Raw genomic sequence first — 23,369 nt, forward strand, 5'->3', positions numbered from 1 at the left:
TAGACCAGAAACTTTTAACAGCAGTGCTAAAGATAAATCCCCTCTGGATGTGTTCTGACACAGAGATGTGTTGCATTGGAATTAATAGGAACATTATGCCTTTATCTTATTTCCCTTCTGCATGGAACAACAATCTTGCCAACTTGGCAGTTACCTCTCTGTTCTCCTGCCCAATTTGAGGCCCATTCAGTGCTGATGTTATGTGGTTTTGTAAATTGATGGCAATATAAATACAGTTTCACCAAAAATATCTTTGAACAACCTGATTTTAAAAGGAGGTGGAAGGGTCATTTTAATGTAAAGGTTCTCCTCCCTTGTTATTAAAATACAGTTTTCAGGCTTATTTACATGCCTCTTTAAAGTTTTTTAAAATGTGGATTAAGCACCTGCAGAGCTGTGTTCATCCAGAAATTAAAGAGGGAAAAAAAAGCATAGCTATATGTGTTTAACTTTCATAATTAGATCTGTTTAATAGAAGTGCTTATAAGCAGTACAGTTTGAATCCCAAATATTTGAAAGTGCAGATCTGAGGCTGCGTCGAAGACCATCGTTGGGGGCAACTCTGCCGTAAAAATGCTGCTGTCCCTTTAAAAATTCTTGCAGTAATTCCTTCAGCATGCATATGGCCATAAAAAAGAGATAAAGCTTGAAGTGATCCACACAAACAGGCAGGGGAAGGAGGAAAAAAAAGTTCCCTTGGATTTTGAATTATAGAGCAGCAGCTTCCTGTATTTTACACCTGCAGAGAGGGAGGGAGGCTCATCTGACTCCAGGAGCCAGCGCCTGAAAGTTCTCCGCATCTCCGCATCCTTTTTTTTTTTTTCCTTCCAAATTTTGGCTGTTTTTCTCTCATCTGTTGGGTCCACCAACTCAGAATGCTACTGCACATCCTGTGTCCACTGTGGGCTTCGTTTGTCATTTTTCAACAAGGCAGGTAAGATAGTTTTGAAAGTCTTTCCTTTCAAAAATGCAAGCGCCAGCCTGCACGCTTATTTGAAGGGGCAGTTACTGTACCTTACATGCTCCGATACTTCTTTAACAAAGAAGCTGCCGGCACAGCTTTTTCTCTTTAAGTGGAAAGAAACATGCATTAAATATTTTGTAATCTATAATTAAAAGCAACAGTTCCATTAGGTAAAAATACCCAATTAAATTTGCAAGATTTGAGAAACGGATCTTAAAAAAAAGAAAAAAGTAATTTCATGGATATTGTTCTTTTATTCAGAAAGCCTGCAATTTTATTCACAGCAGGACACCTTTAATCACAAAATGCATGTAATGTCCAAACTTAAATTTTAGCTTCTTAATACAAATTAGGAAGCTAGACATTAAGTTCATATTTATGTCAGTGAATCATCACTGCCCCATCACCCTGTAGGTCTGTGCAATGTAAGGAGCTGAAGTTCCCCAGCAGGGCAGTCAAGCCGCCCTCTCCCTCTGACTTTTTGGACAAACTGATGGGACGCACATCTGGCTATGATGCTCGCATCAGACCAAATTTCAAAGGTAACTGCACTCCCAGATGCAAATACTGCTCTATTTGAAAAGGTGTGAGAAAGAGTGCCGCTCAATTTGCACAACAATCTGTGCAGTGATGTGGCACAAATCCTTCACAGATGGGTCAGAGGCAAGAGATGCTGCAAGCTACGATGTCTCCATGCGAAAGTCTTTCTCCTTTTTTTCCTCCTCGTGTGTTGTTACGGTTTCTGTGTTGTCCCACACCCTAAGGTGATGGTGTCTTGTCACAGACGTCTCTTTCACATCGTTTTTATTTGACAGAAATGTGCGGTCATCCTTGCATGTTACCCCAAAGGCCCTTTCCAGTCCAATCTTGTGAAACTGGCAGAGTCTCTCTCACATAGTTCCTGCACCGCCTCTAGGGTCAAATTTCATATATATTTCATATTTGCTCCACATCCTTGTCGGTGCATTGTGGATAAATCTCTGCTGATTATCTATAAACACACCAATGTAAGTAAAACTGAATCAATAAATAATTGCCTCTTCGGAAATGACTCACTGAAATATTTAAAGTTCCAATGGTCGACAGATGGGCTACGCTAATGGGAGCGTACTGGAAATGACAACACAATTTCAGGCTTGTTATCGTGGATAAATCTTTATCAGGACACGGCATGGCATATTATGAAGGGAAAAAACAGATGTTGTGGTACAGGAATCCCCTGCTCTTCATCAGCTTTAATATTTGATGTGTTCCTTTTAGAAAACATCATCAGTGGTATTTAAGGAAGCAGTGTTACTAAGATGTGTCCTCCCGTCAGGTTCTCCTGTCAACGTGACCTGTAACATCTTCATCAACAGCTTTGGATCCATCACTGAAACAACTATGGTGAGAAAACATCTGTTTTAAATTTATCTGCTCTTTTTCGAAGGTGCCATTGTACAACATACATTTTAATGACTTAAAAAAAAACGGGTGTGTAACTTCAAATTTCTCGAATCCACATGAGTTCAAGAGTATACATACAGGCTCACATATATACTCACTTAAATCTTTTAAAAAGTGGTGCTGAAGGTTCTAAAACGTGTTATAACTTGACAAGGCCAAGGCCTATTAACTTTTTATTAGTGAAGTTAATAGACAGTTAATTAACAGTGCTCATTAGACTGACCAGTACTCAGAACAATAGAAATGTCCAAGAAACCCAATGAAGATCAGACAAGGAGAACTGTAGATTCTCCTTTTTGAACTTATTTATTTTTATTCATTGAACTGATGATTGTTTGATCATCAGAGGGTGCAGTCCAGGAAAGAAGGGAATGCTCCACAATCAGTGCTTTCATGCTCGAGTGAAATTTGCAGTTCCTCTGATGGACAAGCCAAATGTTTTTATGGTCAGGCAAAGACTGAGTTGTTTGGCCACAATGACAGGAGGAGTAAAGGTGAGGCCTTTAAGTCTGAGAGCGCTGTACCAGCTAAGAAGTATGGTGGTGGTAGCATCATGCTCTGGGGCTGTTTTACCGTCAGTGGTACTGATAGATTGCACAGTGGCTGGATTAACGAAGGAGGAGGACTACCTCTAAATTCTTTAACTTCGCCTCAACTAAACAGACAAAAGTTGGACATAACTTAATGTTCCAATACAACAATCCAAAACATGCATCAAAACTGGTTTTGTAATGAATAACGTAGGATGAAACTTCTGGAATGGCCTTCCCAAAACCCTGAACTACATTTAAATCTGGGTCTGTGACAGACAATTTAAATGAACATTAATAATTCTGCCAATAAGAGGGCTTAAATATTCAAAATTATGCAAATGAAAGCTTGTCATTTGTATGACTGTGACTGAACTCCTTTGGGCTTTACCTCCATTATCTCTTTATTTTTGTCACATATACTGTTACAGTGGTGGATGTTCATAATAAATACAGCCAAAGTTTCTAATATTGACATCGTATGTGCTGATAATCCCAGTGAGGTAAAAGCTAAGGCTTCAGACTGCTCTAAACAGGCGATGGACCGAGGGTCTCCACCAAGGAGCACATAAGACAAATAAGGATTATTTTTGATTTATGATTCATGCAAAGCTACGGTAGTAAAATCCAAGAATATAAATATATAGTTGGAGGTGAGCATAATAGGTCCTCTTTAAAAATGTCACTTTGACTAAAGACTCAAGGAGTGCCTATAAATAGCTGAGCTTTTATGGGAGTGTCTGTAGCTAACATTTGTAGCCACTTTCACTGTAATAATGTTCAATATAAATTTGCATCATTGCCTCTAAGTTAGAAGTCGTAGCTCATATTAATCCCTTATACTCACAGAACATGTGAATAATGTACTGGAAACTATATTCACATCCTTTAATTCAGTCAAAGCAGTTATACTACAGCTTAGAGATACAATACTACAACTTTAAGGTCCCGTATTCGGTATTTTACTTAGTAAACATGTGCACGAATTAGCATAAAATAAGTCAGTCAGTATCACAATCAATCTGCATAACATTTTGTAATATGATAACTGGCACTAATCTTACTCTGACTGATGACTGAAGCTGCCAGTTAAAGCCAGTACCAAAACAAATGGAAAACCAATAGCACAGACCAATAGTTCCTGTGTCAAAATTTATAGGGGGGCAATTGTGCTTCTTTCCAGCTCCAACTTAGTAACTTAATTAAGTAAGTCTGCATGACTCAGAGTTGAAAATAATCCTTGTTAATTTACACTGGACCTTGGTGTCAGCCCCTCGGTTTATCTTCGGTCTGAAACAAGCAGTTTTAGCTCCCCTGTGTCAGGTCAGTTTGGTTGCCTCTCGCAAACCAAACAGCAGGCGGGTGGGGTTTCTGTGCTCACTGCCTGAGATGTGAGCCTGGGATGACTTCGTACAGAGCCAAGAGTAGAAAATCTGTCTGAAAACGAGTGTTTAAAACTGCCCGAAGCCCCGGGCTCACTGGTGAGCCAAAAAGCACTGACCTCATTATTTGAAACTCTGGCCGCATTTAATATGAGCATCCACGACTTTAATAGCAGTTGGAGAGCAGAGCTGGTTAAAGCTCATTTATGAGATGCATCAGACACTTTACTGTTTATTCATCTGAAGCTTCTTTTTTTTGTTTGGCTCCTCTCCGACTCTTGGTGGAGGCCAAGTTTCATGATGCCCAAACATACTATCATTAGATTATGACTGTTTAGTTGCTTCACCTTGTAAATGCATAACATAGTGTCAGCAAAGATCTTCTCATGTGTCTTTCTGTCTAAATAAGCAGCCATCCTTAATTTACAAGGCCTCTGGAGAATGTCTGGGGTTGGTCATGTTTGTTGATTTATTCACGTTTAGAGCCTGGAGAATTTGTGCATTTTGTAAAATACTAAAGGAGAGAGACATCAAATTTTAATTGATGAAATTGTAAGTGGAGTTTGCTGTTGTTCAGGTTATGGGAGCACTCAGGCCTGTTTGTCACCATTTGTCCCCTACCCAAACACACACAGACACACAGTCACGCCTGCCTGCTTAGAGGATGGTTCTTCTCTTTACTTTTGCCCTCTCGCTAAAATTAGATGCTTGAACATATGCAGCATACTTGCATGCATATGCAATATGCATATATCCATTTTTTCATCATTTATAAGTTTACACAGTTTTTAATTACGTGTTGCCTCCATAATTTAGGACTATCGGCTCAATGTATTTCTACGGCAGCAGTGGAATGACCCTCGACTAGCATATAAGGAGTACCCTGATGACTCTCTGGACTTGGACCCCTCAATGTTGGACTCCATTTGGAAACCTGACTTATTCTTTGCAAATGAAAAGGGAGCAAACTTTCACGAGGTTACAACAGACAACAAACTGCTGCGGATCTTCCAGAACGGAAATGTCCTCTACAGCATCAGGTGAGCCATTTTATGTGTGTTTATTAAATACGTGGGGTTAAGTTTTAATAGTACTTCAACTATCAAACACATTTCCAAAAATGCTTTGATGGGTAGCTCAGTGAATATAAAGTCTATTGAGAAGTACTGTAAACATCCAAGTGTATGGACTGCTACATATTTGTTTCACTCCAGTTCAGTTCAGTTGTAATTGCACTGTCCAGCATGCACTGTGAGCAAGTTCTTGTTAAGCAGCTACTGCAGGCTAAAGAGGAATCAGGTCAGTAATGTGCTGCTAAAGCGCTGGTAAATCGTAGCATAATGGTAAAGAGTTATAAATAGAAAGAAAAAAAGAAGCATTAGTTCTAGTAATTAAGATAAACAGGAATAAAATCCTTTTTTTTAAGGTTGGTTATATTATTTATGGCCCCACTTGGGGAAAACCACAGTGTCTGTGGACGACATTAAACCAGGATCATTTATGTTCCTCCTTTCTGCAATATTGCTCATTTATGTGAGAGGCTTTGCTTTGTGAGTGCAGGAGGGGAAAAATAGAGAAATAGGTCAGTGAAACGAACAGCATAATACAGCATAATACAACAAAGAACGCTGTGACAGCTAAAGAACATCTGTGTGTTATCTATAAAGCCAACACCTGTACTAAATAACGGAATGCTTTCTAATCTCGGTCTTTATGTTCTGTAACCGGGGTACATCCCTATTTTTTTTTTTTTTTTTTTTTTTTTTTAAACTGATGGTGGTGATGTGTGTGTCTCAGCCGATTTTTATATCAAGCCCACCATAAAGGCTGACATGATGTCTGTCAGCACCTGTCAGTGCTTTCTGCAGCCTGTAAAGGGGGCAGTGAAATAGAAAAATGGAAGGGAGGACAGGTGTCGGAGAGGTTTGAGCTGCTTGATGTGACCACTGATGTAAGGTGAGTGTTCAAAAAAAGGGTTTGAGTGACACATGAGTAAGAAATAGCCAGTACTGTGGAGTTCACAGGTGGTCGTTAGCCAAGTCCCCCATTCGCCTTTTTGCCTATGGGATAAGGTTCGAGGGTATCACCTTTTCATGTCATAGACTATTATGCTGCTGCTTCTGTTTTCCAGACTGACACTCACGCTTTCCTGTCCCATGGATTTGAAAAACTTCCCCATGGACAGCCAGACGTGCACCATGCAGCTTGAAAGCTGTGAGTTCATCTTCTTAGGCAGGCTAAGAAAACATTACATACAGGTTTTGACATAAAACTACTGCGTACTGCGTACTGTACACTTTCTCTTTCGCCTCTAGTTGGTTACACCATGAATGACCTGATTTTTGAATGGCTGGATGTGGGAGCAGTGCAAGTTGCTGATGATCTAATGCTCCCTCAGTTTGTGCTAAAAGAGGAGAAAGGTCTTGGTTACTGCACCAAGCACTACAACACAGGTACAGGACATATGACAACCCACTGTCCTACATTCTCAGTACACACTGTCCATCACCTTCTAATAAGACTTTCAGTTTGCACCTCTGCCTCCTCCTGTCGTCAGGTAAATTCACCTGCATTGAAGTCAAATTCTACCTAGAGCGCCAAATGGGCTACTACCTGATCCAGATGTACATACCGAGCCTGCTGACTGTCATCCTATCTTGGGTGTCGTTCTGGATCAACATGGATGCAGCTCCCGCAAGGGTGGGATTGGGAATCACTACTGTGCTCACCATGACAACACAGAGCTCTGGCTCCAGGGCCTCCCTGCCAAAGGTCAGAAGCAAATTTCAGCAAGTTATCTGCTGTTTACTAAAAAGATAAAGTCAGAATGGAAATACAGAGGGGTTGTATGATTCCAAGAAAGTCAAATGAGATAAAATAGATTTAACAAGAGAATTTTTTAGCACCCAAATTTCAGTTTCTAATTGGACTACTCAACCTCACATTCATATTTAGCATCACCAGTCAGCTTAGCATGCATTTCATCGGGCTGTGGGATAATTTAGTTTTAACTTTTTTTCTAAGTGAATGGTATAATCAGTTTAATAAAAATTTTTTTTAATGTATTTAACATAAATATTATAAATGGAAATAATTAAATAATATAAAAATACAATAATATATCATCTTTCTTCACTCAGTCCAAAAGGAACCCCTTGCTGACCACATCCCAATGCTGAAGAACTACCTTAATAATGCACATTAACGCAATTGAGTAATAGTAATATTCCAGTTGTATTTTTAAAAAAGAAATCAGTGGCTTATACTTGATGCAAACTATTTTTGCTATGTTGACAGGTTTTATTAGTATTTTCTTTTGTGTATATGTACTGGAGGCTTCATTCAGCTGAGCTGGTGTTAAACTTCTTTCTGATTCTGATATTAATTGAGACAGTTGATTGTTATGGTTACGCAGGTATCCTATGTCAAAGCCATAGACATCTGGATGGCGGTGTGTCTTCTGTTTGTGTTTGCTGCACTACTGGAGTATGCAGCCGTCAACTTTGTTTCACGCCAGCACAAGGAGTTCTTCAGAATGAAAAAGAAACTCAAAGAGCAGCAGCAGCAGCAGAGAACTGTAAGTGCAGCCCACCCACTCAGGCCCTCAGGCAGCTGTCACCTGCTATTCCCTGTGCCCAGCTCTGCACGAGCTGCTACTCACCTGCATGCTACACTCCAGTCAGGAAAAGCACACAGCACTGACCTGTGATTAATTCAAGCCATCACCTTATTCTACTGCTGGCTGAATGTTCTCAACATCATGGATATCATGAGAAAGGGAAGAATAAGGAAGACAAATTAGGATAAATTACCCTTAAACTAGATGAGGCTCTTCTTTTGGCCAGTTCTTCAGAAATTTGGCCTTCATTAAGGCAAGTTAAAGCAATGTGACAGCAGCTGAAGAGCTCTTTATACCTTTTATAATATTTATGCCTCAGTACACCTGACATCTGCTTTGATCTGCAGTGCAATACAATGCATGTGGCCTGACATCTATGCAGTAGAGCAAAGTTGTGCCAGTTTTGCAAACTGTTCAGTCAGTGCAGTCTGTTTGACGATTAAATAATTGTGCCGGCTTTCCTCCCACACTCACCCGCAGGGGACCGGTGACAGTAAGGTGAAAGGAAACAACATGTCAGGGAACAATGCTCCTCATGGGAATGCATCCCAGCAGTGCAGTGCCTGTGCCAGGGTATGTACTGTTGCCTTGCTCACCAGCCAATTGCTGGCTCCAAAGAAAGAAAAAAACAAACAAACAGTTTAGCTTAGTGATTTGCAGTGAGTCTGTGCTGTGTCTTTGTCTTCCAGGAGGAGGAGCTGGCACAGCAGGGTTTTCTGCTCCAGAGTATTGGACTTGCACTGTCCTCTCAGGAAATGGATGCAACACCCATTTTTGCTGATCTACCTCCTGGTTTGGGTTTCTATGAGATACGGAGGCGTTTTGTGGATCGGGCCAAAAGGATTGATACCATCTCCCGAGCTGTTTTTCCCATGAGCTTCCTGATGTTTAACGTCCTTTATTGGGTTACCTATAAAGTTCTGCGACATGAAGACGTCCAAGGAATACTGTGACAGACTGAGGACCATGAACAAGTTGGCTACTTCCTTCACTGAGTCCTCAGTTGAGTCATGCAAGATGTGTTTTGACTGCATGTTCAGTGCCACTGAGCAATTCTGTGACCTGGAAGAGTCCAGCGGTTTCTTTACATTTTGAATAACAAAATGCACTTTTTATTAGCACTTATGCATTTTCACATTAGGTTACTGTGTGCATTTACAGTTCCATCAAGTCAAAGTTCTATAGAGGAAAATCTGTGCGTGCAGTTGCTGTAGCCTCACATGTACTCAGACTGTACCTTTACTTTTTTACTGTGCACGAATTTTACAGTGGGCATTGTGCAAAAACACGTGTCTGCAGTATCATTGAAAACATGTACTTGTTATTCACCGTAACTGTGATTCAAAGGAATCAAGAGTCTGATTGCAGGCTGCAAATATTATGGAATATGAATTTATATGATATTAGGTTTCCTGCTGAAGGAGCTCAATCTGTAATAAAGACTTGAATATCCTGTTTGAGAAATATGTTTGCTTGAAAAATACTTTGATCTCTTTGAATTAGTAATATTCATCTCAACCATCTGAACCTTTAGTTTCATATCTGCATACTGGCCAGATGTTGATATTATTAATATTTTATCAGGAACAAGAGTAACGTTATGTAAATGCAATTAAGGTAAGAAATATAGTATTATTAGAAACTAACAACTTCCAGAGAGCACTGTACTATTCCAAATAGTTTCTATTCATATGGTATTAAACACAGAGAAATAATCATTAACTACAGTGAGGAAATAATGTTTCAGTTTTTCAGAACCTGGCTTATTTGGTTGTCAGAATAGCTTTTTAAGCTGCACACATCTGGTACTGAGTTCTCCTAAGGGCTTGCAGAAAGTGTGTTTTACTGGTGTTTAACAAAGCCCACCTAAATTACACAGTAGGAGTACACTCTGTCTCTTCTTATCGAATAATCTCTGGAACACGTTGTTGGTACAGCTAAAATAAATACAGTTCGAAAAGTAGCGCAAAACCTTCACTCTTGACCCCATGGGAGGAGCTAGAGGTGACCATAGCCACATCGGAACAAAGCCTGACCACCCAACACAACCAATGGTGATGCATTAGAGCACTACGCAAACACTACTATTTTACTAGAAGAACATTTTATGTGGGACAATTTCTCAATAGTGTATTTTTACAGTACTCATATAAATGTACATTTTTTCTACACTTAAACAATTCCAGATCTGGTTTACAGTGAATGCAAAGTATAATCTAGACTTAGCATAAAGATCCTCTGCAATCCTAATAAACCTCGACAGTCTCAACCTTGTCATTGTATTAGAAATGGTCTGTTTCTGCCACCGTTTTGCCACCAGGGATCCAGTCCCTCATTTTATTGCTATTGTTAGGGTCCACGTTCCCCTTTAAAAAGGAGGGTCTGCTTAAATCAATAGAAACTTGTTCTGAGCGATCACTTTCATTCTGTGATGACGTATTTCTTTCCTGATGGGAGTGTTGTCTTACAGGATGACAACACATCCATCCACAGGGCACAAACAGTCACTGAAGGGTTTGATGAACATCCACAGTAATGGGAATTGTATGTTATGGTGTTTTGCATTCCCTAATTTTGAACCATCAGGGCTCAACACCAGCCATCATCCAAACACTTAATGAGGGTCTATTATCCCCACTGTACAGTTCTAGAGACTTTGAGAATCAATGCCAAGGCACAGTGAAGCTGTTCTGATGGGACACTGTGCTCCATGTCCCATCGCTGTTGTTTCTCACCGATCTGCAATTTAATGTGAAATTCTAAAGTTATTATAGTGTTACCTTTCACTGTTTAATGACAGATGCAAAAAGTTTGGTTCATTCAGACAACATTCAATTAAGTTGAATGTTTGCTTAATAGAGCTGACATTTTATTTCAAAAACTATCAGATCTATCTCACAAATGCTAAACTGCATTTCATTACATTTGTCTTCCATCTGATGCCCGAGTCAGTCTTCATTATGTTTGCAAATGATAAATAAGCCATGCAATAAATACCTTTTGAGCAATAACTTGTTCAGTACATCACATGAATTTTGTTCTTAAGGTATTGCTAGGTTAACATTTCTAGTCCATCACATGGTTTTAGCTTTTTATAAAATCAAGTTATCACATGAATTATTCATTTTAAAAAGTAGAAAAAGGGCAAACATCAGCACTGAGACTGTGTGAAACTAGTGTGACCTCTTTTTTTCCCCTCCTAAAAAGTGTCAAAGATAAGAGGATCCTTGACACTGTACTGTATTTGTGCGAATCAGCTACCCTCACCATGACGAATCCAGAATCGATGTTCATTTCAGTCGTTTTCTTCTACTATATTATACTCACCCTTGGATAACTACACTTGCATGCGTGAGCTTAGCTCAAACAAGGGACAGCCACCACAATTTCTTGCCTTTGTTTTGAATGAAAATTTCTCTTTCTTTTTTCTTTTTAGAGCTATACATTATTTAGGCCTAGTATTGTGTCCTATGGGGTATTTACCCAAATACTATGCCGAAGTTGAATTTTATTGTATGCACTTTTACATCACTCATGTAATTGTATGAAAAGCTACTTCTTCTACAACACTGTATTTAGTGTTTGTACTCTGGGGTTCACTCTAATTGTTTAAAGCATACAGGTTAATATAAAAAACATATGATGCTATGTTGTTAAAGAATTAGCTAACCAGAAGTATATTAAGTAAAAACAATATACACACTGATTAATAAGTAACTATGACTCAATAATGTGTATTATCACAGAAAAGGTCCGTTTTTACACTGGGTATTTCAAGTACATACTGATGCTACTTGCTAAGTAAGATTTTAAATCCCAAAATTAGATTCAGGGTAAAGGATTTTGCAACACTATGCAAAATACCTAGTAAATACCAAATAATATTCACACTCTTATAGTGTCACTTTTCCTGCTATATTACTTTTTAGGTATGTTGGGGCTCAGCATTGTCACAAGGGCCTGAAAAATAATGCACAAGCCAATGTAACAACTCACGGTTTTACAGTAGAACATTGCACTCTAAGAAGATGATCAATGTTCCTCACTTCCCCAACAAAGCAGTCTCTATGGCTTTGTGATTTTTTTTAGCCACAAGAGGGTGTTGTTGGTCCGTTAAAGTCCTGCATAAGCAACGTTGCACTGTGCCGACCCCAGTTTGCACAAAAGTAAAGCACATAAACCTTCCTTTTTACACTGTGTCAGTCAAGAATGAATAATGAATTAGCTTATATGTTACATGCACATATAGTAACAGGGAAGCAAATCGGTTTGCTTAGCAACTTTTATAAGACTTATATATAAAAATGTGTGTGTGTGTGTGTGTGTATATGTTTATATATATACATATATATGTATATATATAAACTATTGCTGCGTATATATATATATATATATACGTGTATATATATATATGTGTGTATATATGTATATATACGTGTATATATACATATATATGTATATATACGTATATATACATATGTGTATATATACATATATATATGTATATATACATATATATACACACACATGTATATGTATATGTGTCTGTATACAAGGGCGATGCCAAATATGGGAAGCACTAAATGCATGTTACTTTTTTTAATGCCTCCTAACCCTAGTATACATTCACTTCGTGCTAAATTGCACCAACTACCCAATTGATATTATATTTTTAGATTATTATTTGTGTGCATACGCAAAGATTATTAGAGTAATGTTGTTGCTTGTTCAGAAAACAGGAACAATGTTCTTTACTGATTAAACACTCACAAGTGCATTGCTAATAAATTTGCAATAAGTATGTTTTTTCCACTTTGGGAGTGGGGTTGGTCTCGCCATCACCAACATGTGTCCACTGGCTTGAGACGTGGCAGCGCCTCCGGTCATGTGATTTTTGTTCGCACACGAACCCCACCCCGGTATCGCCCACCCCGAAAGGTTTTTTTCAATATCGCTCCTTCGTTATTCTACTGTCAGTTATCCGATTAAATACACGCACTGACAGAAAAAAAAAGTGTTGAGAAATATTCCCCTGCATAACTCAGCACAAATAACTAGACATGGATTTGAGTGGTGGCGGTGACCACCCAAAACAGAGCCATTTTTAGACGTTTACTGCTGACGTTTACAGAGGCTTCAAATAGCTTCCGTTTTACTCTGGTAGTGATTGGACTGTCCTGTACTTGAGTGAGCTAACATACTGGTTGAACAAGTCCGACATTCTTCACTTCAATGGAGGAACAGCCCAAAGACCGGGCACAAGACAGGCAATACCATCACCACGGAGACGACAGGCACTCTTTTCAGCAGTCAACTTGTCTAAAAAATGATCAGAGCCACTTCCAGTGCCAGCATCAGGAAACGCAGACGAAGAAAACAGGTTGGGCCATCCGGAAAAGTTAGCTAATGCTTGCTAGCCTTGGTCAGCTAATGTCAGTGAGCCGACTAGCTTTTGCTAACTAATTTGAACTAAATCGCGATTGAGGACTTAGCCTGCTAGCTAGCTATTAGTTCATATTATATATGGTTCCTTGAGATAATTTGGTAAATGTTTCAGCTGTTGAAAAGCTTGGCCCTTTTTGACGGATAGCCGGACGAAGAACTCACCGTTATGTTAGCAAGTTCGCTAGCTGACGTTGCGTGACAGTTGTCGCTGTGGTGGTTTGACACATCGGGGATTGACCTTGTGCGCCGGTTTCGCCAACCATTTTTCTTTTGCAAATGCATCTTAATCATCTCAAGGAACCCCTGCCATGTTGCCATGTGTTCTTAGTGCATTATTTGATAGGAGTGCACGGCAAGTTGTCCTCAACAATAGTCAAATCTGTGTCTTTTTTTGTTCGGCATGCTCATGTCCAGCTTAGGAAAACCGAGCCGGCTCCACTGGAATGTTCTCAGCTGCCATTTCCTGTCAGCCATGTTAGACTATCACTGCTGGCTAATGCTGTAGTTCCACAGCTAGTTAGAAATTGTTGTACAGGCAACCTACTTTGCTGTTCTGGCATGTCTCTGCTGTCATTTTGGCTGCTGTGGTTGTTGCTGATAGGGCACAACAGTTCCTGGGCGTGTTGGTGGAAACCGAGCCGCTGGTTAGTTGACATTAGCTAAAGCTAGCCATCATTGACAGGCCTGTTGCATGTTGTCCAGTCAATGTGAAGCCAGGGAACAATTGGACAATGTCTTGTTTTGTGGCGCAGAGCTGACACTGTAAGCATCGTCCTTACGAGTCTATATGCACGCGTATGATTGCTAGTGAGTAAGAACCGGCCTCTGTGTAAGAGAGGAGAGACTGTATGCAATCCATTGGGTGCTGCGCTCACAGACATTGAGGCAGCACCGTTGTGAATGGAAAGTCCTACGTTGACACAGCAATTCCCATGCGTCTCTGCCGTGCACGGGCCTGTTAATAGTTTATTGCTCCTCTGTGCGTGTACCATAAATGCTGTTGTGAGCGATCCTTGCAACAACTTGTCTCTGATGTCGAATATTCTCTGGGTTGGGGGAAGCTAAGCAAGAGTCCTTTGTTGTTGACAGTTGTGAAGCATATCTAATTTTACATGTAGTGAGCTCTCAGCTCATCTTGGAAGATTGTTAGGAAGTTTAATTTCACACAGCACTATAAGAATAATTATAAACCCAATAAAGAGATCATGGGTGTGGTTTATATGTAATACTAGAAAAACATTTAAACGTTTAATGTGCATCTCTTTTTACTTGGATTTGTTTAGGTTAAGAGTTGCATAGTCACTTTTTTGCTAGTGTTGTCATGCTATTGCTATTGTGATACCATGCGTGCGCACACACACAAAAAAAAATCTATAAAAGCCTTGTAGTTTCTCCAAGTATGAAACAGATTATTTGACACAGACTTTCAGGAAACGTAGTAGTTGTGGAGGTTTTCTGCCAGGTGAAAGGTGGTGGATGTGTTCCCTAATTTCAGTATGAACTGATTTTGTTTCCCCTTTCAGGCAATAAAAAAGTAAGCATCAGTGACGAGGAGGGAGAGAAGAATCCACATCTGTCTAATGCTGTTGGCATGTCGCATCCACCTAGCATCAATGCTAACAGACACACAATTAATACAAATGCAAAGCCCAAATCGACGCAAAAGCTGTGCACGACTGTTCCAAAAATAAGCATCAAAGGAATGGACCATAAGAAGAATATGGACTTTAAAAATGACAAGGAGAAGGTGCAGGATTTGAGTCATCATGAGGGCCCGCCTTTGGATAAGAAGGACTCCGTATTACTTCAAAATGGCGTCGTAAACTGTGGCTTAATTACAAATGGCTATTCTAGCAAGGACAATGACGGTAGTAGCTCGGAAGGTGGATATACTACTCCGAAGAAACGCAAGACCAGATGTAACAATACAAAGAACACTGATAATGTGATAAGAGAAAAGGAGAGAGACATGCAGCAGGGCCACACTACAGAGGAGCTGGGGGCTTTGAATCTAGAGACAAATGAGAAAGGAATGACCTCGAGACTCGATGGATTTAGAGCCACCCAGAAAGTAGAAACTCAGTCGACAGCCAAACGGGCTGTTGTATCAGAGGCTTCAGTGGGTGAATCTCAGAGGAAAAACTCTGATGGAAAGACAGTTGGCACCTTGGGTAAAAAAACTGAGGAAAGACACAAAGGCAAGCTTTCTTCACCTTCAAAAGAGGACTCATGGACTTTGTTCAAGCCTCCGCCAGTATTTCCTGTGGACAATAGCAGTGCTAAAATTGTTCCCAAGATCAGTTATGCAAGTAAAGTAAAAGAGAACCTCAACAAAGTAGCTCAAGGTGGAGGAGAGGCACTGCCTCCTCCTGTCAGACTGTCACAGGTCCCTATGTCTGCTATGAAAACCATCACCTCAGCTAGTTTTACTAATGGTCCTGTTTCTGGAAATGGAAACGGTTGCCCGTCAGTGGGTACCTTCTTAGCTCCTGCTGCTAGTAGTATTCCATCAGCCCAGTCTATTCTAAGTGGCGACAATGTAGCATCTCCTTTGGAAAGTAACTGTAGCTCCACAACTAGTCCTGTAGATGGAGAGGCATATGAGCTTAGAAAGTGTACTCTTTTAATTTACCCTTTAAATATGCAACCTGTACTCCCTAGCGCTCGTCACCTTGACCCACCAGCGGCTCAGACAAATCAGAAAGCCCTGGGAGATATCTTCCAGAATCAGTGGGGGCTTTCCTTCATTAATGAGCCCAACTTGGGCCCAGAAGGCGGAAATGGGCTGGTGCCCGGAGAGGACAAAACTACTGTGGTCACATCTAATAGCGAGTGTCAAGCTGTTGCAGCCAAGGTTGCCCAGCCTTGCTTTGACATTAGCCCATCATTGTTAGAGCCTGGGCCTTTGGTTCAAGACCCTGAGAAAAGGACTTGTATCCCTTGCATTGTGTCCAATGCTTGTCCTCCTGCTTATGGGATGAGTGAGGAGGAGAACAAGCTGCAGCCATGTGGCAAGGAAAAGACACAAGGTGCAGGAACTGCTGTGTTGGCCCCCAGTAAAGACAACGGTGCTAAGCCTGCGCAGGGTCAGCTAACCACTTTATTATTTGGCTCATCTAAAGAACAGGTTCTCTCTAAAGACATTAGCACGAGGTGTAGCTGGGGGTCCTTTGACGTTAAAGCTGCTGTCACTTATCACACTAAAGGTAAGTTTCACTCTCTGCTCTATCAAAAACATTAACCCAATAACCAGATTTGAATTCTTGTCATGTTTAAAAAAAGTCTATTTTTCTCTTATATTTCTTTAAGGTTTTGCTTACCTTGTTTGATAAAATAGCAGCTGTTTTATAGTTTTTCTACATCATGATGCTTTCTAAATGATCTTGCTATGTGTGTTCAGGTGTTGGACCAAAATTATTTCTGAAATGTTCCTCAAATGCACATCTGGGTGGTGATTCTTTTCTTTTCAAAATAGAAATATGTTTGTGTGGACTTAGCCTAAGATTCTGTTTTGGCACCACCTGTTCTGACTGTTAAAATTAGTGTAGCAGTTAACCTCAGCAAAAGTGCTTCAGCACACAGTCTGAGTAACTGTAGACAGCGTCTGATTTTTGCCTCACAGTTCTACCAAAGAAATGAACTAAGTCAGCCATAGATGACTTAATATGAAATTTGATTTGATTCTTTGCTAAGGTGAAATCGAATATTTGCACCTCACCAACCGAAATATCTTATCCATATTAAAAATGTTATTACCTTCCAAAAATGGCTTTTTGATAGGGCAAATGGTAGTTGTAGAGTAGTTTCGTTGCCTTTGAAAAAGTTACTACAAATACAGGACCAGGTCTGTGAGCACTTGGTCAGTTGCTGTCTTCAAAGTGACTTTGTGTTAAGGCGGTGATAAAACCGCAATAAGGTGGAGTCAGTCTGCTATCCATTTGTGATTGAATAGGGTTAAGTTAACAATGACATGCAGTCGGTTTGATAACATGAAGATTAACTGTGATAAAACGATGCAAAGAGACGTGTAGCAGACTACTGACTTTGACACTATGTTACAATCAGTCTGTCTCTGTTTATAAATTGGATGACAGTTTGTTATAAACCTTTACCAGTACGTCTGAGAGTGATTCCAAGCTGTGATTGTTTGTAGACAAGTTGCCAATCCCCTTGCAGTCAACACAGTCAACTTTTGGGTAAACGGTTAGTCACCACATACAGTGGGGCAAAAAAGTATTTAGTCAGCCACCGATTGTGCAAGTTCCCCCACTTAAAATGATGACAGAGGTCAGTAATTTGCACCAGTGGTACACTTCAACTGTGAGAGACAGAATGTGGAAAAAAAAATCCATGAATTCACATGGTAGGATTTGTAAAGAATTTATTCGTAAATCAGGGTGGAAAATAAGTATTTGGTCACCTCAAACAAGGAAAATCTCTGGCTCTCACAGACCTGTAACGTCTTCTGTAAGAAGCTTTTCTGTCCCCCACTCGTTACCTGTATGAATGGCACCTGTTTGAACTCATCTGTATAAAAGACACCTGTCCACAGCCTCAAACAGTCAGACTCCAAACTCCGCCATGGCCAAGACCAAAGAGCTTTCGAAGGACACCAGGAAAAGTATTGTAGACCTGCACCAGACTGGGAAGAGGGAATTTACAATAGGCAAGCAGCTTGGTGTGAAAAAATCAACTGTGGGAGCAATCATCAGAAAATGGAAGACATACAAGACCACTGATAATCTCCCTCGATCTGGGGCTCCACGCAAGATCTCATCCCGTGGGGTCAAAATGATCATGAGAACGGTGAGCAAAGATCCCAGAACCACACGGGGGGACCTGGTGAATGACCTGCAGAGAGCTGGGACCAAAGTAACAAAGGTCACCATCAGTAACACACTACAACGGCAGGGAATCAAATCCCGCAGTGCCAGACGTGTTCCGCTGCTGAAGCCAGTGCATGTCCAGGCCCGTCTGAAGTTTGCCAGAGAGCACATGGATGATACAGTAGAGGATTGGGAGAATGTCATGTGGTCAGATGAAACCAAAGTAGAACTTTTTGGTATAAACTCAACTCATCGTGTTTGGAGGAAGAAGAATACTGAGTTGCATCCCAAGAACACCATACCTACTGTGAAGCATGGGGGTGGAAACATCATGCTATGGGGCTGTTTTTCTGCCAAGGGGACAGGACGACTGATCTGTGTTAAGGACAGAATGAATGGGGCCATGTATCGTGAGATTTTGAGCCAAAACCTCCTTCCATCAGTGAGAACTTTGAAGATGAAACGAGGCTGGGTCTTCCAACATGACAATGATCCAAAACACACCGCCCGGGCAACAAAGGAGTGGCTCCGTAAGAAGCATTTGAAAGTCCTGGAGTGGCCTAGCCAGTCTCCAGACCTCAACCCCATAGAAAATCTGTGGCGGGAGTTGAAAGTCCGTGTTGCTCGGCGACAGCCCCAAAACATCACTGCTCTCGAGAAGATCTGCATGGAGGAATGGGCCAAAATACCAGCTACTGTGTGTGCAAACCTGGTAAAGACCTATAGTAAACGTTTGACCTCTGTTATTGCCAACAAAGGTTATGTTACAAAGTATTGAGTTGTATTTTTGTTATTGACCAAATACTTATTTTCCACCCTGATTTACGAATAAATTCTTTACAAATCCTACCATGTGGATTCATGGATTTTTTTTTTTTTATTTTTTTTTATTTTATTTTTTATTTTTTTTCACATTCTGTCTCTCACAGTTGAAGTGTACCTCTGGTGCAAATTACTGACCTCTGTCATCATTTTAGGTGGGGGAACTTGCACAATCGGTGGCTGACTAAATACTTTTTTGCCCCACTGTATGCTTGCAGTTAATTAGGGCTGCCACAATTAGTCGACTAGTCACGATTACGTCGACTATCAAAAATTTAACAGTCGATGCGTCGTTTGAAGCTTTGTAAGATCACAAAAGACTCAGGAATAAGTGGTAGGATTTAAGAGTGTAATAACGGACTGAAACAGAAGATGGCAGCAGTGCATGTACAAGGATGCCAGCTGCCGTTAAACCCCGAAGAAGTAGTAGCTTTGTCCCAGAATTCATAGCGCAGCCCTGCTCAGTTTCCAACAATGGCGGCAGCTAGTTAGTTTTAATATTACTGTTATTATTCTTTCTGGGTCACAAAATAAACGTTTAACATATTTTCAGGTGAGAATGTAGCTGTGTAAACCTCAAATATCTGCTCAGTTTATCAAGACGCCACATATTTTGAAAAGCGCTCCGAAGTCTGTTACCCACTAGCTCGATAGCTAGCCGGGGCAAAGCTCACTAGAGCCGGTGAGAACCCTGGACTCTGGGCAAATAGTTTTCAAACCCACCGCCGTCTTTCGCTACTCAGGTTAAACATGATATATAAGTCACTTAGATAACTTAAAAATGTTATTGTTTGGCTTTTTTTTAGTATTCTATTTATTCCTGAGTAAATCAGTTTGGCTGAGATTAAAGTTATAGTTTTTACACAGCTGAATAAACGTCAAGCAGACAACTGATTATCAGAAGTGTGAGATGCTCGAGAATATACTCAGTTTTCCTGTTATATTTTAGATAGCAAGGAGTTTATTAAACTTCACCGAAACAATCTGCAGATTTCATTCAAATTTAATAAATTATCATCTTGCCTTTATTTTTAGTTAGCACATACCATAAACACTTAAAGCTGTAAGCTAATGATAGTTACATAAGAGCAGATGCATGCTGGTGCAATAAGCTGTACGTTTTCATGCTCTGATTAGTCGACTAATCGCAAAAATAATCGGTGACTAGTCGACTATCAAAATAATCGTTTGTGGCAGCCCTACAGTTAATCACCAACAGCAAACAAAATTCAATGTCAGTTGTTGAAATGTACGGGGCTTTTATTTTCCTTTTGCAGTGGTCATTTAAGGGTTCTCGCGATTGCTGTTCGATATGTAAAAGTATAATTTTGTTTAACAGCATCAAGCATGAACCTAAATTCAGATTTTGTCAACTGTGTAAAACACTAACTTGTAAAATGTTTACATATTTGCTTTTTTTTTGTTTTGTTGCTGTTGCTTTCTTTTAATTGTTGTTTTTTTTTTTTTTTTTTTTTTTTTTTTAAAGAATGTTTCATGATGAGCTAATGTGTGTTTTTGTTTCCTTTCATCAGAAATGGAATCCGTTTTCAACTTGCAAAAACAAGGTACAAAGATCCTGTCTTAAATATATGTGTTGGCACTGTTTTCCAAGCAAGGAATGGCTGTGGATTTAGGATTGGATTTAGTTCATTTTACCCATAGTTTTCTATAATGAAAAAAGGAAAAAAAACTTCAAATATTAATTTATTTGAAAGCCACCGTTTGAAACTTGCAGTTAAGGTCCAGAATACACTATGTCTGACAGTAGTAATAATAAGAAAGATGGGGGGTGTTTGTTTTTGTTTTGTTTTTTTTGTACCATTACTAAATGCTTCAGAAAGAAAATAATCGTATTGAATGACAAGATAAGAAAAAATAATGGGATAAAGCACGGCAGTGTTATCACACATTTATGAAATCCTCTGTGCTAGCTGAGACACTGAAATGACCAGCATGGCTACATTCACCTAAGTAAATGCTGAGGCACATTAGGGGTTAAGTCCTTAATGTGCTTCAGAGTAAGGCCATTTAATGCTTTAAGAAATGATGCGTAACATTTTAAAATAAACACAGAATCCTTGATCACCCTAATTCATCTCCTCTCTCCTGTAGATCCAAAAAGGGTAGTAATTTACGGCGAGACCAAGGATGGACCTGATCAGTGAGGTAGATGGCCTACAGTACTTACCTTCTTCTCTTCTGGGTGCTGCAGTTATCTACCTTGGAAATCACAAATCCTGTTGGATAGAAGTGACAACTGTGAAAACATTTGATAGTTTAGCATGACAGATTTTCCATGGTATCTCGGGTGGAATAACGGACTTCTCTGGGGGCATCAAAATGAACACATAAGCTCTGGATGGACGTTAAAAAGGAGCTGATTGGTGCCTCTCCAACATGACGAATGGACACTTTGGGCTGCGATCTTTGTTTGTCTCATGGCTCTTTAGTGATAATGTTTGGGAGTTCATCAAAAGGAAGGTGTTTTGGACTGCACCTCCCTAAGCCTTTATCCTGTTGACCTGTGGCAGCAGTCAGTCTGACTACAGCATGCCTCAGTCATGTTTTCTTTTACACATTCACAAGTTTCATTGTAGATATGTTAGACGTTATACATGCACATCTGTGTGCAAGCTTGAATTCATCATGAATGAAAGGAGAACACTCTGCAAAGCATTCTTTGGGGGGAGGTCTGTGGGGTCCCACTTAACTCTAAGTTAAATGGGAGCTTATAGGTGAGGCCCCATCCAGGAAGGGAGTCTTGTCTTAAATCAGTAAGGGAAAATTTAATTGCCCACATTTTCTTTTTGTGTCATTTCGTCTTACCTAACATGAGTGTTATCTGCACTACAGTTTGACCCCAGAGCACAGGTACAAAAGTGCCCAGTTTGAAGGAAAGCCACCCCCTTTGTTTCACTGTTTATTAGGTGTGCTAAAGAGTCAAAAATAAGGTCTCCGTTAAATTCATCCTGAAGCTTTTCATACATTTCAGATTATTAGAAGGTTGTCACCGGCTGTTCTTAAACTGAGGTTCATTATACGTTCTATTAAATGAACTCTGAGTTGGGGAATAAGCTTGGTGACAAACTGTTAGGTAAAATAAAAGGAGGAGGAAAAAAGAGACATTGCTTCCACAAAAGTGTTCTGCATTTTGTGCTTTTTGTTCAGCAGTAAGGCTCAGGATGTCAATACAGATTATTTTGCCTGTATTTGTGTTCAGTTCCTCTTGTTCTACATTTTTACAATGTACTTTCTTGTTTTGTTTTTTCTTTTGACTCAGAATTTGGTCTTTACTTTTTTGCCTTGTACGGCATCGTTTTTCTTGCATGTTTACTGGTGGAAACGCACGAGTTGGAGGTCACTGTTCATCGGCATACAAAGATAACAGTAACAGAACAATTGCAATACTAATCTTAGTTCCCTAAGTAGACACTTTTTCAAACTGTTCAAATGTGAAGATTAGTTAAATGCTATTATGTTTTACTGTGGATAACCTATTACGTTTGCAAACCAGTGTGCAATAACACCGTGTGATCCATACATGCGTGTTGGGAGGGGTTGTGAGGGTTATGTAGAGCTACAACGTCATCAGCCAAGATGCTAGCGTGGCCTGCAGTGCAGTTCAGAATGTTTAAGGGTGTTCAGTTTGTTGCACGACTTCTAAATTCAATGGTGGGATATGTGTATATTTTTTAAAATTATTCTAAAGGCTCATGTTGTAAGATCCAAGTCTAGGCAGCCCAAATCTGCTAGCTGACCAGCTGTGATGTCAATTTTTTATTTTTTTTCCTTCACCATCAGCAAATCAAGATCGGTTTACTCAACAAAGCAACTGTCCAGGTTTTTCTCTAGAAGCTCTGATTTGGCTAATGTGTGGATTATTAGCACTTTATGTAAACTAATTGCTTTTATCTTATGATTAATAGACAAAATCTGTGTGTAGTGACGAGAAATCCTCCTTGAAAGAATGGCTCTGGGCTGTTACTTTTCAGAAAAAAAGCCGCTAAATATACAGAATTATTAAATATAACTCAGGTAGTGTTGATAAAGCCATGACTGTGTTTAATATTGTTTCTTGCCAAACGGCCCCCGTCACGTAAACGTTCTCATTGGAAAGGTTGACTTTAAGTCTGATTTATATAAAGTATCGTATGTTGTGACAACACACCAAAAAGTTAATACTTTGAGAAAAAAGTTGTCATGGCGTGGGAGGTGCTGTCATTAATCGTTTTGGGCTCTAAAATTGTTGTTTCTTTTCCTTTTAAGCACAGTGCTGCACAGGCTCTTTTCCATGTATCCTGGACTGTAACCTTGTAATCTCTGCCGGTTCATTTT

General features: G+C 39.9%; 2 protein-coding genes and 1 long non-coding RNA gene across 3 annotated transcripts; 2 read left to right on the top strand and 1 right to left on the bottom strand.

Annotated features, from left to right (window-relative positions):
* Positions 1 to 837: 837 nt before the first annotated feature.
* On the top strand, positions 838 to 9,388 carry glra4b (glycine receptor, alpha 4b). The gene is made up of 10 exons (XM_085469723.1): positions 838 to 934; positions 1,379 to 1,506; positions 2,283 to 2,350; positions 5,139 to 5,362; positions 6,454 to 6,536; positions 6,638 to 6,775; positions 6,880 to 7,094; positions 7,738 to 7,899; positions 8,422 to 8,514; positions 8,631 to 9,388. Exons 1-10 carry the CDS (start codon positions 876 to 878, stop codon positions 8,892 to 8,894), a joined length of 1,434 nt encoding a protein of 477 aa, XP_085325849.1. The 5' UTR covers positions 838 to 875; the 3' UTR covers positions 8,895 to 9,388.
* Positions 1,982 to 13,910, bottom strand: LOC146699829 (uncharacterized). The gene is made up of 3 exons (XR_014922480.1): positions 13,549 to 13,910; positions 6,955 to 7,085; positions 1,982 to 2,345 (listed from the first exon to the last, which is right to left on the bottom strand). It is a non-coding gene; the product is annotated as an uncharacterized LOC146699829 (long non-coding RNA).
* On the top strand, positions 12,919 to 22,243 carry nufip2 (nuclear FMR1 interacting protein 2). Its single transcript, XM_085469722.1, has 4 exons — positions 12,919 to 13,321; positions 14,910 to 16,592; positions 20,567 to 20,599; positions 21,147 to 22,243. The coding sequence occupies exons 1-4, from the start codon at positions 13,174 to 13,176 to the stop codon at positions 21,197 to 21,199; spliced, it is 1,917 nt and encodes a 638-aa protein (XP_085325848.1). The 5' UTR covers positions 12,919 to 13,173; the 3' UTR covers positions 21,200 to 22,243.
* Positions 22,244 to 23,369: the final 1,126 nt, after the last annotated feature.

Source organism: Copadichromis virginalis, linkage group LG10 (genome assembly GCF_057382275.1).
Source record: "Copadichromis virginalis isolate Kocher_CV1m ecotype Utaka linkage group LG10, C_Virginalis_male_GT1.1, whole genome shotgun sequence".
Classification (NCBI taxonomy): domain Eukaryota; kingdom Metazoa; phylum Chordata; class Actinopteri; order Cichliformes; family Cichlidae; genus Copadichromis; species Copadichromis virginalis.